This window comes from Lagopus muta, chromosome 2 (genome assembly GCF_023343835.1).
Source record: "Lagopus muta isolate bLagMut1 chromosome 2, bLagMut1 primary, whole genome shotgun sequence".
Lineage (NCBI taxonomy): Eukaryota > Metazoa > Chordata > Aves > Galliformes > Phasianidae > Lagopus > Lagopus muta.
The window spans coordinates 33,016,604-33,034,574 of record NC_064434.1 but is presented as its reverse complement, the minus strand read 5'-3'; the positions used below and the strand labels follow the sequence as shown (position 1 = coordinate 33,034,574).

The 17,971-nt window shown below is 37.2% G+C and overlaps 1 protein-coding gene across 4 annotated transcripts in view; it reads left to right on the top strand.

Annotated features, from left to right (window-relative positions):
- The window catches only part of ME1 (malic enzyme 1), a 158,265-nt gene that overhangs the window by 124,545 nt on the left and 15,749 nt on the right, over window positions 1–17,971 (top strand). For all 4 annotated transcript variants that reach the window (XM_048934878.1, XM_048934877.1, XM_048934880.1 and 1 more), the window contains exons 8-10: window positions 101–210; window positions 7,327–7,424; window positions 9,078–9,191. In XM_048934878.1, coding sequence (XP_048790835.1) covers window positions 101–210; window positions 7,327–7,424; window positions 9,078–9,191 — 322 coding nt within the window. The remainder of the gene's footprint in view (window positions 1–100; window positions 211–7,326; window positions 7,425–9,077; window positions 9,192–17,971) is intronic.

Sequence of the window (17,971 nt, the reverse complement as noted above, 5' to 3'; positions counted from 1 at the left end):
TTGTAGTTGTATTCAAAATCTGATTGCAAATAGTAGCAGCCTTTTAATACACAATTACATATTTTCATAATTTAATGCACTTTCTATTTTGTCTTTCCAGTTACGGCATGAACTGTCTCATTCAATTTGAGGATTTTGCTAATGTTAATGCATTCCGCCTGCTGCATAAGTACCGTAACAAGTATTGCACTTTCAATGATGACATTCAAGGTAACAAACTCTTTTTCTTCTCTTCTGATGCTTACATGTCAGAGAAATAATTTTGCCTATGCTACTTGAGGATATTAGTATGAGGTCACATTTAGCCTTGGGTTTCCTCAGCATGGCTTTCTGGTGAGCTGTCTTTGACCTTAACCTTTCCTCTCTCATTTATTTCCCTTCTCATGCTTTATTTAGATGTTCACTCTTCAGGGTTTTTTTTCAGTAGTTCAATGTGTGCTTAGCTTTCTCGTATAAATGATTTACTCCAGATCTTTGGGCAAATGTCAGGTTTCAAGCCTGGACTGCACTTCTCTCAGGTTTTTTTTTATTATTATTATTTTGGCTTTCCAGTTACAGCTACCATTTCCCTGTGCAACAGAGCTTTCTTGATAAATGTCACCATTTATTTCAGTTCTTACACTGACAACTCAGCTAAGTATCCTTCTGATTTGTGTTGCAGTCTCAGGGCCACATTCAATTTTAGAGGGAAATTATCCCCCTGACTCTGCTTTCCAGTCTGAGTCATTTGTAGCAACTGATGAAAGGAAAAGATCAAGGATGAGAATAAAGATTTCCAATGAGAAAAGTCGGCAGCAGAAGTCAGAGCCTGTGTGACCGTGCTCTGCTGTGATTTCTGGGTTTTGCCAGTAAGCAAGTTCTCGGTCTGGTAGGCCTTGCAATGTTTTCCTCCCAGGAAAGGAGACAAGTTCCTTTGTGAGTTATCTAACTTCTTGTCAGGAAAACAGCACTGGAAAATGACTTCTCCAGGGCCTTGAGTGCACGATTTCCTTGCCAAGAAACTGAAGATGGAAGTACTGGGGAGAGGCACCTAGGGAAGGAAGGACCTGTGCACCCAGCTGCCTCTTGCCCCTTCATGAATTCAGGTGTGAGATACAAGTGAGATAAAAAGTGGGAGTTGAGCTGTTTTAATTTCCAGCACCTCTCAGGGACACAAAGCCAAGCAGTAGGTGCTTCAGTTTTTAAAGTCCTTTTTGTGTTGCTCATGGGACCTAGACCCTATTTCAGGGACTCATGAGTTCTTTAGTCATGCAACCACACAGAATCTTTAAATTTATTTAGTTTCTGCAATTTAATTTGTCTTTGAGGGTCTTTCAGTATTTCCCATGGTGATATTTTGGACTTCAGGGTAACTTCCAGCCATAATGCTTATATATCTTCCAGAAGGTGAAGGAAGATGCCATTAACCTGCCTTAGCTCTCTGTCATTTGTCCTCATATCTCCACAAAAAAACCTTCAGTACCTTTTTTGTAGATTGCCATCTTCCCCTGTAATGTGGAAGTGGAATAACAGCCCAAATACAGATCCAAGGATCTCTTTTTCCTTTTCCCTCTTCCTTTTCCAAGTGTGTAATACCTTAGGATCTCTCACCTGAGCACATTACTGAGGTAGATGGTGCTAATCTCTCAGCAATCCTCAGAGGTTTTCCATTTCTAACAGTATTTTTCAAAAACTGGAACAGATTGCCCAGTGAGGCTGTGCATACCCCATCCCTGGAAGCATTAATGGCCAGGCTGGATGGGGCTTTGAGCAACCCGGTCAAGAGGGAAGTGTCCCTGCCTATAGCAGGAGAATTGAAACTTAGATGATCTTAAAAGGTCCCTTTCAATCCAAAGTGTTCTATAATTCTCCAACACTGACTTGTTTTTATTAGTAATCTTATATATGGGAGAAATGCTAGTATTTTCATGTCAAGCTTTACAAAATTTTTAAATGCCTCATTTAAATTAGGTTCAAAAATCTGATTGTTTCCAGTATATTTAGGAAAGAGAGATCATAAGGATAGTGTGGATTTTTCTTTAAGACACAGGTGTTTTTTTCTCTCCCAAAGTTCTGCCTCACACCAATGCTACAAAATGAATCAGGGTTTCTGCACACAAAGCAAGCAGATTGTTAGGGTGGAAGATGGTCTCCACTTGGTGAGCCCCTCTGGAAGGAGACAGTATTGGGATTCACAGTTCAGGAGCCTGAAAAATCCCCTCAGAGAAACTATCCTGTTCTGTTTCCTGCCACAAGGTTGTTGAAGAAACCTGCTAATGCTGACTAAAGATGTAGATCTGGAATAACAGTGTCTGAAATCTTGAGTCCTTTGCTAAGCAGGTGGCATGCTGTGTATACAGTCAGGAGCAGCCTTGGTGCCTGCGGTTATGCCCCTGCTGCTGTGGCAGCCTGGGTGCTGGGTGCCTCTGCAATGGTGGAGCCCCTCATAAAGCCCAGCTGTGGGCAAGGTAGGATGCCACACTCCCTTCCCACCCCCAGTTTGGTTTTGCTGTTCCTGTTGAAAGACTTTTGGGTACTCAAGCACAATCAGTGGCTCAAGGCAAGTTTCCATGACTTAGGAGCATTCGTTTTATGTGGGTCTCTTAATGTTTTTCACACAGTGATTGCTTTTAGTCACTGCTGATGTGGATGAATTTCTCTAGGTTGCCAATTATTTCAGCCAACTGTTGTGATTTTCCCCACCTTTGTAGTTCAGAATTGCCTCAATGGGAAATGGCAAACTTCTAGAGCTAAGTCAATCTATCTGAGATGTTTCTATGTGCATATAATTCTGTAAGTTTTTATTTAGCATTCTAGCACTAATTTATTGTGCCATTATGGGCACAGAACCTGTACTTTATGCCAACAAAAATAATTTCAATACAGCGTAATTTCTCCATGTAAATAACTTCAGCATTCATCATGATTTTAGATGTCATTTGTTTTTAACAGCTGTGTGCTGTTTAATTGAATCAAAACTTTATTAAAAACAACAAACCTAAAGTAAAAATGTAGAGCATATAGAGTTTAACATTATTACTTCATTTTCTGTGTTCTGATTTAAATTATATGATAAATTTTTAGCAGACCACTTCAGTAATTGGGGAAATAAGATCTGAAAGTTATATTATGACCAATTCAACATTTAGTCAGTGCAGTTCTCAGAAATCTGAATTCTCTGTGAAAAATATTCTCCTTTTCAAAATGTAATTCTTTTTAATGCTAACATTGAAAATGTTCCACTTAGTAACTGGAAATTCCAGTCCTTGAAATCAATTGGAAAAAAGGTTTTGCTTTTGTTGTGATGGGTGTGGGGAGTCAAATCCATTCTCTTCAAGGAACTTGGGAAATGTAAAATTGGGAGATATATAGTAATTGAAATGTTTATATCATATCTCAAATTCAGATAGTGAGTGTAAACTGTACAAACTTCTTTCCTAATATGGGGTGAAATGTGCTTAGAGGTGGAACAAATGTTCGAATCTTTTAAATTTAATAGCAATGATAATAATAACAACCCTACCAAGACATATGCCATAGGTCTGTGATAAAGTGTCTTTTTCTTCTGGTATACGCACTCTGTCACCTGTCCATACTGGTAAATTCACGCTGAAATCAACATGTTTTCAAATAAGTCCCCCAGAGTAGCTTTTGTATATCTTCCCAAGTGTATGTACAAGAATGTGCATATACACGTATTCTTCTCTTTCATTTTTCCATCATTATGGGTGAAAAAATCTTGCCTTCAGGCAGCCTGTTCCAAGTGCCTCTGCTTGGGCAAGAGCTTGGCTCTCCATCACTCCTTTCTAGCCTCAGTCAACAGCAATTCTTTGCTTTATCGCTCCTCAAAGATACCATATTTGCTCTTTTTCAAAGGCTCCACTCCTGCTTCCCTGCACTTTACCACCCTCCTTGCACTGCTCATGCTGCAGTGTGGAGCAGGGATAGGATTTCTATGGGATGTGAACTACCCCTAGCCTTTACCTCACTACTAAATGAGATTGCACCTTTTAGGTAGGACACTTACTCTCACGGTTCTTTTTTTCCCAGTTGGAGTAAAAGAGGACAATGCATTTTTTCCAGCACTCTGTGTCAGTTGGAAGAATGACACTGTTAGCATATGATTTCTATTATGTTGTGTTTTGAGAAATACAAGTTTTGGTTTTACCACTTCCTAATACTTCAGCTCAGAATGAATACTTAAGATCTTAAGATGTTCTGCAAAGCTTCCTCTCCTTTTGTTTGCTTTGTTTGCTAGCATTTAAAGATGCTGTTGAGAAAACAAAATAAAGGAAATAATGATCTGATTACATATATTTTTTTTTAATTTAAATAATGTGTAAGTGCTTCAGTGCCATAAATCAGTTATTGCTTATTCAAATTAAACTGCATCCAAAAAAAATTAAGTTCCCCATCCTTTTGTTCTGGGGCCTTTCCCCTCATTCTTTTTTTTTTTTTTTTAAATTGTTGCATCTACTGAAAGAAGAGTGCTCTGTAAAGCATTTTCAATGTACTAGCCCTGAAGTCTGTGGTTTCTAGGAATTCCTGTAACATCATATTGCTTACAGTACCAAGCAAGACTAAGCATCTTGGATTGAACACAAAAACTTGTTAAAGAACTTAACTTGTTAATGCACTTAAAAATTTCACATCTAAATTGACATTTCCTTAGAAAAATACCTTTCATTATCAGTCTTGCTATGGCTATTGTGTAGAAAATTTGGGACAAAGGAATCCATTTTCAAAACAATACCAGTGTTCATTTTAATCTGCACAGAGAGGATTTAACCTATGCTCTGTGAGAGAGAGAGAAGGAAAGCCACTTCTCATCATGAAAGAGAGAGTGGAAAAAGCAGTGAGATTCTTTTTCTGCACTGCAACATCCTCCAGAACCAGTTAGGCTCTGGCAATTTGATCTGAATTGCATTTTGATCCTTTTCAAAAACCTGACTTGGTGTTCACAGTGAAATGGAAGATGGGAGCAGTTCCGGTCAGACAGATCTGCTTTTCACTCAGTCAGCTGCTCTCCTTCCATGAGGAATGAATGAGGGAAGCTGGTGATGAGGAGTGATGACAGCTGCTGCCATCAGCAAACAGTGATAGAGAACTCAGTGCTCTAATAAATGGGGTCATTATGCTTTCTAGAGGCAAGAAAAACAATACAGAGTATGTCTAAATTACCATTTTCAGGGCAGTTCTTGTGTAAAAATTGTAGTTCATGAGAAATGCAGAATATTTGTGTGTTGCTAACCTAAACTTTCTGAATCATCCTCAGAATGAGCATACGGGTAGCAAAAGCTCACATAACGTGCAAAATTTAATTGACTTTCAACATAGTATAGGGTCTCTTTCAACTCAAATGATTCTATGATTCATTTTTTGTATTTTGTGTCTTTTTCCTTAAAACACACAGAGTCAACTCTGTAAAAATATTCCAACTGACCAGATATAATCACAGTTCATTTTTCCAGCTAAAAAAACTTAGCAATACATCAGCCAGGAAGATAAGCAGGGTCCCAGCATTCCCATTCATGATAAATTAACACTATTTTATTTTGTCTCCATCACTAGCAAGCAGCCTGGAGAGAAGATTTCCTGCTCTCCAAGAGTTCCACTGCTGTCAGGGAATGGCTGCGCTGTGATTTCTGGCCATCTCCTGCCTGACAGAAGGGACTGCAGGAGCTGGGAATGGGGCCTTCTTTTTCAGGGGGGCAGATCAATGGCTTTAGGAGTCAGCTATGTTATGTCAGCTTCCTCCTCCTCTCCTGCAAACACAGCTGTGTAACATAAAATAGAAGAAAGCACTTGGCATCCAAAGAGAGGATGGGGTTTTATTGAAGGTTATGAGGATTGTTTGGTAGAGTACCAAGGGAAACTGAGAAAGAGGTCTGATTTTCTCTGGTTTGCCATTATTGGTCTTTGCCAACTTGGCACTTTCCAGAGGAAGACTTAAATTCGTCTGGGAAAGAAACAAACTAACTCTTGGACACTGCTGGGTGGAAGTGTCTCAGCCTGACACTTGGTGTTCCTGAAGCGATGCCTCAGAGGAACCATTTTTTATTTTTATTTTTTAAAAATCCAGGAGAAGAGAGTAAATGATCTCAGCTCTGACCAAGTAATAAAAATGACTAAAAATGACAAAACTGTATGGTCTAAGCATTAAGTGGGCTAAGAACAAGATGTCCTGTATTCCTGAGGATTGAAGGGAAACATCATAATGGAAAGCACACAACAAATAATTTTTTTCTTTAGTCCTATAGGCATGCTTCTTAACTGTTCAGATACACCTCTTAGCTTTAAAATATTTGCTCAATTTTTACCAAGAGTTACATTTTTTTTAAACTATTTATTTATGAAAACTAGATGCTCCTACATAAAAACCACTGATTCGAACCAAGCTTTCAACACCAAATGGTGTCTTTTAAGGACAGATTTACCTACTCCCAGGTTTTCTACTACTGCTATTCTTTTAACTTGTTCACTACGTGTGTTTGACACTTAGAGGTTTGTGTGCCTACAATGTGAAAACCTGTTTTGACCATCTCCTTGAGCTTAACATAGAGGTTACAGCTTTAAACTTGGCTTTGCTTGTGGGAAAGTGAGCTTGTGAATAGCAAAAGTACCTCATGCAGGGGAACTGTATGTTGAGGGGAAATGGCCAATGTGCAGTTGGCCAGGTGCTTTTGAAGGCCTCAAGTTCCTCTGAAGGAAAAATCAGTAGTAATGTGAACCATACCCTCAAAAGAATTATTACAGAAGTTTTCAGATGCAGTGGGAGGGTTGGTGCCCCAAATAAGCTGGTCTTATCCTTTCAGCTCCCTTGATTTCTCTGTAAATGTTTGCAATTTGCTTTTCTACTCTTACAACATCTACATGAGAAGTAAGGGTTTATTATTATGTAGTAGTGTGGCCATTATAGCATTATCAGTTCTCAACAGTTCCAAAGAAATGTTATCTCCAGTAGGTTTGGTGCAGATACCTGTTTCAAGAGTGACTCTGTTCTTAATTTTCAGTATCTGGAACCATTCAGAATGCTTCTTTCTGGGCTATCCAGTTTTTTTCTTCCTGAAAAAGATTGTAACTAGAATATTTTGTCATATTTTGGTTGCACCAGTCATGTTGCCCATTCAATAGAATGAATTGATTGATGATAGAATGAAGATATTCCCACCTACACCTTATTTTCATAAAGACAAAGTATAGAAAACTGCAGTTCCACTGAATATTTGCTTACTAGGCCAAGTATCTGTATCTTAGCTGAAAGTGACCATGAAATCATATGAAATGTATGCCTAATGCCTTGTAGTTCTTTGTGGACTAATAAAAGACAACCATTTATTTCTTCAGGAACAGCATCTGTGGCAGTTGCAGGTCTTCTTGCAGCTCTGCGTATCACTAAGAACAGGTTATCAGATCACACAGTGTTGTTCCAGGGAGCTGGAGAGGTATGTGTTTTTAGACAGCAGGAGTTCTACTTTGAAAATGTTTCTTAATATTTATTTAAGTTATAATGCATCCAATTTGCAAGGAGATAAAACAGGCAGAATTATCACCGAAACCTGATAAAAATCACTGCTTAATTCAAGTGTAAACTTACAAAAAATATTCTCTGATCCTGTAGTCAGGCCTCATATTTTCACAAGGAATTTTGAGATCTGTTCACTTTTTAAACATGAGGCTTTAGCTCTTCAGCTCTCAATAGAAACTTAAAAAAAAAAAAACGTGGATAGATGAAGAAATATTTTAGATAGCCAAAGAGATAAAAATCTAATATGTTTACTTCTATGTGTTATTTAGTAAGAAGCAGTGCCCTGTAAATTTTTCTTCTCATTAATTATAGTTCTCCACTATTCTTCATGTGAAGACCATGAATTTCTGAAGATTTTTATGAATGCTTGTTTTTTGACACTAGTTGTTCCACATACATTCCCAAGCTGCTGAGACACAAGTCGAAGTTGTATTTATCCATAGCGTGGCTGTCAACTGGTATATGAAATAAGACCATGGTGCCATGAAAATTTGTGAAAAATATTATTCATGGTCACAGATCCCCTTTGTAGGGGCAATAGATTAACTCATCTTTGTGTAGTCCAGATATTTTTAATGTGATTCAATATTTGATTTTACTGAAATAGACCAGCTGTGTGGAGAATGCCTGGTGTAAGTCAGTGCCTTTTTCCATCAAGACTATCAGTCTCTACTGTTCTTTCTCCTGATTTTGCTCCATGTTCAGCAGACAGATGAAATCACAGTCAAATGTTTTGGGGTTCTCTTATCAGTTTTTTCAGTATTTCTGTGCTGCAAAGAGGTTATTGTATATATCCTCCCAGCCATGTGAGCTTATTCCTAATAAAAGTATGTATTTCTTAATTGTTAGGTAGAAAAAGGGAATCTCACTCAGTTGATTCTCAGTGGAACTGAAAAATAAAGAACAAGAATAATACCATTAATATATATGAGTTAGTAATCAAAAATACCGAGTAGACTGTTGACTCATTTTGTTGCCTGCTTTTCAATCTGTTCCTGTATTTGATCTGTTGGCTGAAATAGAAAATCCATTAAGAATGATATGTTTCAGCAAAATATTGATAAGTGATTTTTTTCTTGCCCCTGCATTCATTGGGAGCACAGCCAAGTATACAGTTACAAAATGCATGAACAGTAGGTAAAAGGAGATTACTTTCTTGATGGACATTTTAAAGAAAGATAAGGAACAAAAATTCTTTTAGGACTGCATTTTACTTTCTGGTAGAATGTGATTTCCTTTGGCTTAAATTACAAAGAAAAACAAACCTTTATGAACAAAAAAAAAAAACAACAAAAAACTACCTACAATTTTATATGATTATATGGGATGTGTTAGTTTTAACATTTAAATTAAAGTTTTGTTATTATGCTATCCATACTTCAATTGCCACCCTAAGGTGTATCTCTACTTTTCAATATGATTTCTAATTACTGAATATTAGTGCCCATTCATTACTATTTTATTGTTAAATAAATGAGGTGACTTATTTAAAACAATGTCTAGAGGAAACAAGTCAGTAGGGGATTTCTTTCATTTCTAGTTTCATATAGTTCTTTTATTTTTCCTACAGGCTGCACTGGGGATAGCAAACCTAATTGTTATGGCTATGGAAAAAGAAGGGATGTCTAAAGATGCAGCTATCAAAAGGATATGGATGGTTGACTCAAAGGGATTGATAGTGAAGGTAATACACTTTGCTTATTCCTTTAAATGTTGTGATAGTTACTAGTAGTCTGTAGATAAAGGCAAAAACATAGTTTTTATAACAGAAACTGCAGCAGCTCTTCTCTCTTGTCATAGCAAGCATTTTTCTTTTTTTTTTTTTAAGCGTATTAAATAAATAACAGGCTCCCATTTTACTTCAAGGGAAGGTTGATTATGCCTGGAGTTTCTGACCATTTCCGTTAGAGATGAGAAAAGAATTTCTCAGCAGTTCATGAAAAAAACGGTGTAGGAAATAAGTGTTCAACTTGTGAGTTTAATATTCCCCATGTTCACACTACTTTTATTTGTTAGAGCAGTCTTGTATGAAGATGTTTGTATATGTGCTATTAGCAAAATATTCAAAGATTTTTTTTTTGAAGGAAAATATTTTCAAGGCGAATGTTTTCCTGGTGCTGCAAACATGTCTTCCTTCTTTGAGAATGGAGATATATTGTTGTGAATAGCTTCTATGCACAGCGATAGAGTTCATATTGCAGATGTTGTGGTCTGCAGTGCTATCAACATTGGTCAGGATTTGAAATTGCTGAGAGACTGCATCAGTCACCCTTACTTCATTCCTTCTGTGTGCCAAAATAAGGAAACATATGTATTCCATGTGCCAGAATAAAGAAACTGGGTATGTTTTAAAAGGTGGTTATGTATTTAATGGTTTGTGAGCTACTTAAAAGAAATGTACGAAAGGCTCTTTGGCTCTGCTTTTTCACCCTACTTTTTGGTTAGCATTGTTTGTGGCCATCTTTGTTGGCACTGTACTCTTTTGTGGTGTTCTTTAGTTGTCTAATATTTAAGATATTTTGTAATTCACATGCATTTGCATGAGGAGCATGAATTCAGCACTGTGTATGTGAGTTAGTTTATTAAACAGTATCCCAACACCTTTTGTTCGTCTTATTACAGGAAAGATAGTAGGATCATAGACACTGAGATGTGAAAACACTGTACAATTCATTTTAGACTTTTTTTGCCTGATGGCATAAAAATTGTCTGATGGGTACAGAAAAAGCCATAACTTGCTACAGATTAAGATACAGATATTCTTCGGTTTGTTTTGGGTTTTTTAAACAAAAGTTTGTAATGCTTTTGGTTTTCATCTAATATGCGTAACGTGTTCTGGGTCCCGACACAGATAAGTGAAGGGTTGTGCATCTGCTGTAGCTGATGAAACTTAGAGGTTGTCTAAGACGAATAATGCATTGCTCAATTTCCTCCACTGTATTGACTGGGAATATAATTACAAAAATAATACAACTGGGTTCATGGGTAGAAATGTAAGAGCTTCACGGCCCCAAAACAGTAAACCTGGCCTTGTAGCATGGCTACGCTACCAAGGTTGTTAAGCAGCCTTTCTTCCCTTCTGCTTCTTTTACACCTCTGACTTCTGCTGCTAATTTGCTAGCCAGCCGAGAAGCCAGGTTGTTGCTCTTGGTACTCACAACTCATTCCTTTCACAGTTTCTAATTTTTTAGTGCTTCAGTGACCGTATACTTTCCTCAACGCCTCCTAGCTTCAGTGCTCTCAAGCAGGGCCAAAACCAATCACTCTCTTACACAGTTTGTAAGTTCCTTTCTTCTGCCTGTTCTTTCTGGTGGGGCTTTACTTGGGTTTTGTCCAAAGAGCAGTCCACTGAATTTCATGTCCTGCCTGAAGTATATTTGTGAACTGTTCATGATAGCCAGACATAACAGTTATCTGAGATAGATTAGGGCTGACCACTACTTGGCTTGCTGGAGAATTTGAGACCAGCTGTTGATGCAAGCAGTGGGATCCAACAGTATACATTTCAAGACCATGCTCGTTGTCCTGGAAGATCTGTGGGCAATGATCATCGAGCCAGGCAGAGCTGGAGGGGCTTGAGAAGGGGTGGCCACTTCCAGCCGTGGTATATTTTGTGGCAGAGCCAGCTGGAACTAGAAGTTGGTGACACTACAGTGCCAAGCCTGAGCTGAATGTGAGGAAAATTGTTCTTGGTCAAGAGCTCTGCAAATCCTGCCTTGGCTTTCTTCTGATGCTAGATATCCTAAACAAAAATTATAAGTAAATAGACGTAAAAAAATCTTAGGCCTCTTGAGGCTAGTGATTTAACTGCCAGGAAGTCATATTTACAGTAAGTAAATAATTAAGTTCTTCCTGGTACCATTTTTCTGGTCTGAGAAGGAATGCCATGCTTTATGTACACTTAGGAAATTACTCTGGCTTTAGCTGATTAAGGAAAAGTGTTGCAAGAGTCAAGAGACTTTCCAAACTCTTAGAAATGAGATAAGAGAACAGGAATATTTTTGAGAAAGCTGAATAATAGGAAGGATTCTATTCCTAGAAACCTTTTCATTATTGCTAACAGAAGATTCATCAAGCAACAGAATAGCTCACCCATTAAACAACTTTTGCTTAACTAAGCTGACTCTTATTTCTTACTGCTATCAAAGGTCTATCAAGAAAACCTGTACAGTGAGAGTCCCTTAAGATTTGTCTTATCGAAAACTGCCTGACCAAAAGTAGTGTCCTGGAAACCGGGAGACCCTTTCAGTCCCAGAAATATTCTGATCTCTTGTTTTAACAGTATGAAGAACAACAGAATCTCTAAAGACTCAGCAATTGTTTTGTCCAAGTAAATTATTTTTTACATCTATTTTTTTTTCTGTTCTGTCCTTTGATCACTGATTTTGCAGTGCGTGGTTATAGATTTAATCATTGTTTCTCCTTTCATCTGCTTTGAATAGCATTTCAACAAGTATAATCCAAAGAAAAATAACCTTGGGACTTTTGTTGACCTGAGTATGGACATCTTCCATCTTTTCTCCCTCCACCACCCCCAAAGTCTGCCACGAAGTCACTTATTAGGCTTTTGCAGCTGATTTTTCCTTTGTGGGTTTTTAATTGTTCAAGTACAGCTGTGTTTTCATTTTCTTGTATTTTATGCTTTTCTTTTTCCCCTGGGAGCAATTTTTCTTCATTAAGCTGAGTTTGATGACCAGCTTTTCTGCTATGTTGTGGTGAAAGAGCTGGTGGTGAAGGTTACATTTATTGTACTGTCTACAGTTTTGCTCTCTGATTCATTCTGAATACCTTGTAATGCTCCTATTCATGAGGGCATGTTTTGTTTATGCTATTTATTTATTTGTTAATCTGCTTATGTTGTTGCTTTTGCACTCTTGTGTATTAGGAGATTCTGTCATGTAGTTGGGACTCATCTTTAACTCTGAATTTTGTCACAGAGACTGACTGGTATATGCATACTATATTAATCGATATGTATTGTCTCCCAAATTCCTTTTCGTTCCTATTTGCTATCCTCATTTTTCTTCTCTTAATGATACTACACACAAGTGTGATATGTTCTGAATGCATTTTATCTTCTTTGAAGCTGCCATAATGTCATGCTTAGCTACGTCAGTGACCAAATCTTCACCCATAATCTTCAAAGACAGTGCATTCATTCGTGCCAAGTAGCCAAGAAAAGGCAAAAACTTAAGAAGTCTTATGATGTTCATCTGAGGGGTTGATCCCAACAACAAAAAAAAAGATGATGCTTACCATTGTGTATATTTTAGTTAAGTCCTGCAAAACCTTCCTGCGGGGTAGTTCTTGAGCTGCATAGAGTGATTATGCAAATAATAAGTAAGTTTTAATATTTAAAGAGAGTGTACCTATGCTGCAAAATATAATTTAATTCTTTTGTGAAGTTAACCTGTAATTTGCAAGATTGCTTGTATGCCATGTGATTTCCAGTGCAAAAATGAAATTCCATAACATGGGGATAAATATTATCCTTCATTTTGAAGAGTATATCAACATGAAATATATTGGTCTTGGCAATTTTTTACTCTGTACTTCAGCACATCAACACTTTTGTGTAATTGAGTACTTTGTATTTTAAATGTCCATCAGCTATGTGATTTCATTCCCTGTAAGACTTCTGGGCAATCTGGATGAAGTGGTGCTCAGGGACGTGATTTAGCAGAGGGTTGCTAGAATTAGGGTAGTATGGTTAGGTTGTGGTTGGACTTGATGATTGTGAAGGTCTTTTCCAACCTGAGTGATTCTATGATTCTATGATTCTAAGTCCAAGCTGAATGGCAAGATCAGTGTCCCAAAATACTGAACTCTCTAAGAGGAGGACAACGACAGACACCAAAATGTTGGTTTTCTGTTGTCTTCATTATTTAGAATGAAGATACCAAAGTAATCCTCTAAAACATTTTCAGAGGAGCATAAACTTTCACAATTCCCCTTTTCCTACTCACTTTTGAATATCTCTGGCAATCTTATTTGGAAATTTTACTCATAAGCAGTGAATTGACAATGGGAACAATCGTCTTTAAAATTCATGGCTTAGTCAAGATTTGATACATACACAGTTCAATCTTGTCTTAGAGAATGGTGGAAAAGAAAGGACATTTGAGACTGACAGAATTACAGTGCCATCTAGGTGTGGTTGCTCACCTTACAAACAGGGCAACTGGTAATACGTGAATGATCATTTGGTGCTCAGAATCCGATTCTGACTGTCTGAATTTTACTGATTTTTTTCAGTATGCTTTTAATCAATTCTATTAAAAATTGCTTAAGAAAAACCTTTGAACTTCATTCTAGGTTTTAAAGCCATTTTATAAATGGTTTAATATTCTATATGTTGTTTAATGTTATATCTGCTTCTTCTGTGAACTTTTTAGTAATCTCTGCCTTTCTGTTTATCAACAGTCAATTGTTCTGACTCTCTACTTCTGTCTTTTATCAGATCATTTATGTCTGATTGCAATTGCCCCTGACTTTTTGAGCCAAAAGACTCTTGCATCTTTAGCAAAGATGCAATGTGTGGGATATCTCCAAACATCATAGTCACTTAAAGCAGTCTGTCTTATTTTACTCATGTACTGACTCAGTGAAGTACTCTGTGTTTTTTTCTACTGTTTTCTCATGACTGAGGAAATAGTCTGTTCAGTTTCATCTTGAATATATCTTGTTTTATATAAAGTATAAATTTTGCAGAAGGAAAATGCATTAATTTGTCTTTGAGTTCTTATGAATCATTATACTTGTGACTCATACTTGAAAAGTAATCTATGAAAACAGTTGAAGGAGAAGGCAAAAGGCTGATTGGTGGGGTGTATTCAATTAATACCCACATTATTTTCTTAAGTGACACCACCAAATATTTGGATGTTAAATCTGTTGCCATGCAGCTATTCCCTCTTTGTCACTGTATGCATTGGATGTTCAGATGACATGATGACCTTATCTGGATGGTTTATGGTTTCTTATGCTTTGATATTGCAGTGAAGGATTGTTTTGCTCCATTTTATTTTTGTTGTTCTGTAGACTCCCAACTTGCTCTACTTCTCAGATCTTCTTGAAATAATTGTCTTAGTAAGCTTTGTCCGGCCTGTTATTCTTTTATGCTTATCTATAGAAAGTGTATTTTGTATGCTTGGAAGGACTTACATCTTCTGACAGTGTGTTTTTAAGTTGACATCAGAATTATAGTTCTTACCTAAATCTTATGTTTTACTGCCAACTGCCAATTTTGACATTATCTGGTCCAAAAAAATGTGATGGGTTACTCTTATATTTTTTTGTTTGATTGGTTGGTTGTTTTTGTTTTCTCTATCAAAGTAATTTGTATCAAATTATGTTAATTGTGTGTTCAGGATTTTTGTTTCTAATTGAGGTAACATAGGAGTGCCTGTCACCTGCAAGTCCTTGATCTTCAGTGACATGCCTATATCCACACATTCTTTTTTTTTTTTTTCCTACTTGCCAAGTTTGGTAATTGATATTAACCTTGAGTTCTGCCTACATAAGGCATCCCATAGTTGCTGCCTGCAGACACGGAGTTGAAGTCATGTAAAGATTATCTCCCAACAGAGGGATGTTTCACCCTTTCTCCCATGACTCTTAACTGCATTTTTCTCCTTTTTTTCTTGATGCTTTAATTGTTGTTTTGCTTAGAACTCTGTAAAGAATTCATTTAAGAAATTAAAAAAACCACAACATTTTTCCTGTTGGAAATGCTATGCTTTTCCACTTTTTTTTTTTTTTTTTTTTTTTTTTTTGGTCTACAGTTCTCATGTTCTTTTGCGGTTCTCATGTCTCCAGCATTCAGGAAACCTTAGATGAATTTATTAATTTATCTGGGTGCTGATCTCTGTTCTCTTGTTTAAATAAGCTGCAGTTGACACAGCCAAATGGAGGCAAGTATTTATATAAATAGATTTGTGCCTCCCTGGTTGAGAGATGGGACCAGTGCCAGCGCAGCGTCTAATGTGGGGCAGAGCAGTCATCAGGGTGCTCTGGCTTGCTCTCGTCTGCCTCCGAGATGATGGAAATAGTGAGTCTTGGAGAGCTTCCAGCCATGCCACTTGCCTGCCTTATGTAAAGCTGCTCTACTCTTCAGCATTGGTACGCAGGGCATTCCCTGGGGGACCAGCTCAAACAGGCCGTGGCATTAGATTTCTAATTGGTAGCATTCATGAGATTTGCCTCTTCATTTTTTCTATTTCCCATATACATTTCTGCTGTGCGTCCTGAGCTCCTGTTTTTACAGCTGTTTTTGATGAGTTTTCTCAGGGTTTTTGATGGGTCAGTTTTGTTTGTTATCTGACCCTCCATGTGATTCCGTGGTATGATGATATGAACAGTTCTCTCTGGAAACTGATGTACGTTTGCATGAAGACTGATCCAGGGATATCCTCTCCTTGTGATGTTTATCAACAATGGTAACTAACATCTAATGTTATCTAACATAACTATCTAACTATCTAACATCTAATGTTAATCTAAACTGAAAACTGCTTCCAGTTCACATCCGAAATGCAAGCAGTTTTTCATAAAACTGTTAACTATTGAGTTATGCTACTTCACTGTTCTCCTTGGATTCCAAATCCCAGTGTACAAATGACATGCTTTGCTATTGTTAATGATAGGTAATATCAGTGACTCTTTCTTATCCATTAGAAAGTATAAATGTTTTAGGTTTGCCAAGATCTTTTGTTCATAATATCACCATCAGAGAATGCTGCTATTGTTTCTTTATCTCTGTACTTTGCTGAATTAACACAGTCCACATTGTAACGCATTTGCTAATAAAGAATTTAGCTCATATTACTTTCCATCTGAGATACCATAGTGGCTTCTAATATAGCAACCTGTCTGTTTTGAGGTGCCTTTGTGCTCTTTTGTTCAAATCCAAAATATACCATTGGTTTCTTGGTACTAAATGATACTGTGATACAAACAGTATTTTTCTCCCCTGAAGTCATTTCTGATGTTTTCATTGATTCTTTGGACTGAGATTTCATTAATCTTTCGAGAATAATTCTCTTCACCTTCAACAGTTTGGAGAAAATGCATTGTACTGTTTATCCAGGCAGGCTGAGAATGCACTAAAGATACTGTGGTTGACTTCCTAGTATTTCAGTATTTAGTTTGGGGCTTTTTATTCAAGCAAATTTTGTATGATGCACAAGGAAAATCACCTATTCTATAGAAGTTAATGAAATATTATGAGAATATGTGCCATTCAGAAAGACTTGCATAATGAAAAGTTGTCTTTCTTTCCTTTTCTTCTATGTATTTATTTTTATTTAACTTCCTGGGATGCTGAATGCATTTAAGAAGCTAAAGCAAGGAGAATATACAAGCTCTCTTCTAACTTTACCTTCTTTCTTCTGTAGAAAGAGTGTCTTCCCATTTGAATAACTGCACAGCTACCATGAAGGGTCTGTTGATTTGGCTGTGGATTTGAGTGTGAAAGACTTTCTGCTTGTATTTGGGAGTGTTATCTGATGCGGGAAAGGTGATATAAATCATAAATAGCAAGAAATTTAAGATTATTACTGTCTGTTGCAAATGAGTCTTCAAATCTTTATTTGAACAGTAGTGCAGTAACATCCTTTGAAGGGAATCCCTGCTAAAATTCCTCCTCTGTTTGGCAATTCTTAAGTCCTGCAGTAAAACAACGAGAATGTATTCAGACTTGGTGTGCTGAAAGGGATACATCTTTATATCACAGATTTTCTGAGCACTTTTCATTGAGTGAGTGAATTTTTAATGCTAAATGATTAAGACAGTGGACTCAGAAAGCAAATATGTTACCAAAGATGTTTCTACTTAAAAGTACTGGGGCTTCATACCGAGGCCCAGAGCTCATTGAAACTCTTTCTTAGTGTTAGAACATTTTGCCTACTGAAGGAAGTACCAGTGAGCTGCATGCCATGTTAATGTTAGGATTATGCCAGGAGGAAGGCTTGAAGCTTCCGGAAGACATTTGCTTGCCATGCTGACAGGTCTGTTTGAGTTGTATCTCTCCTGAGTCAGGAGTGAGAGAGTACAGAAAATGGCAGGAAGCCAGAATGGGCACCCCTGAGTTTTAGCTCCATCCTTTTCCATCTACTATCCAACAAAATCTCAGTGAATTCCCCTTTTATTTCTGGAGGTGCTTTGGGGGGCACATTTGTAGGCCTCTACTAAACAGACTTGCATCTCCTTAGTCTAAGGGCAAGTACACAGAAATTGTTTCTTCCTTCCTGCACATTTCTTCCTTCATGCAAGGCTTCCCTGCTGGCAGAGCACTAAAGGATGCTTGCAGTGCTTTTCTCAAACTTCATATTTTTGCTGAACTTAGAATTTATATTCCCCAGATTGGTGAATTCTTATCTAAAACACTGTTCTCTAAATCATCAAAGTTTTGAAACCAAATTTCAGAGAAATTTTTTAAGGAGGCATTGTGTAGATCACTGAATT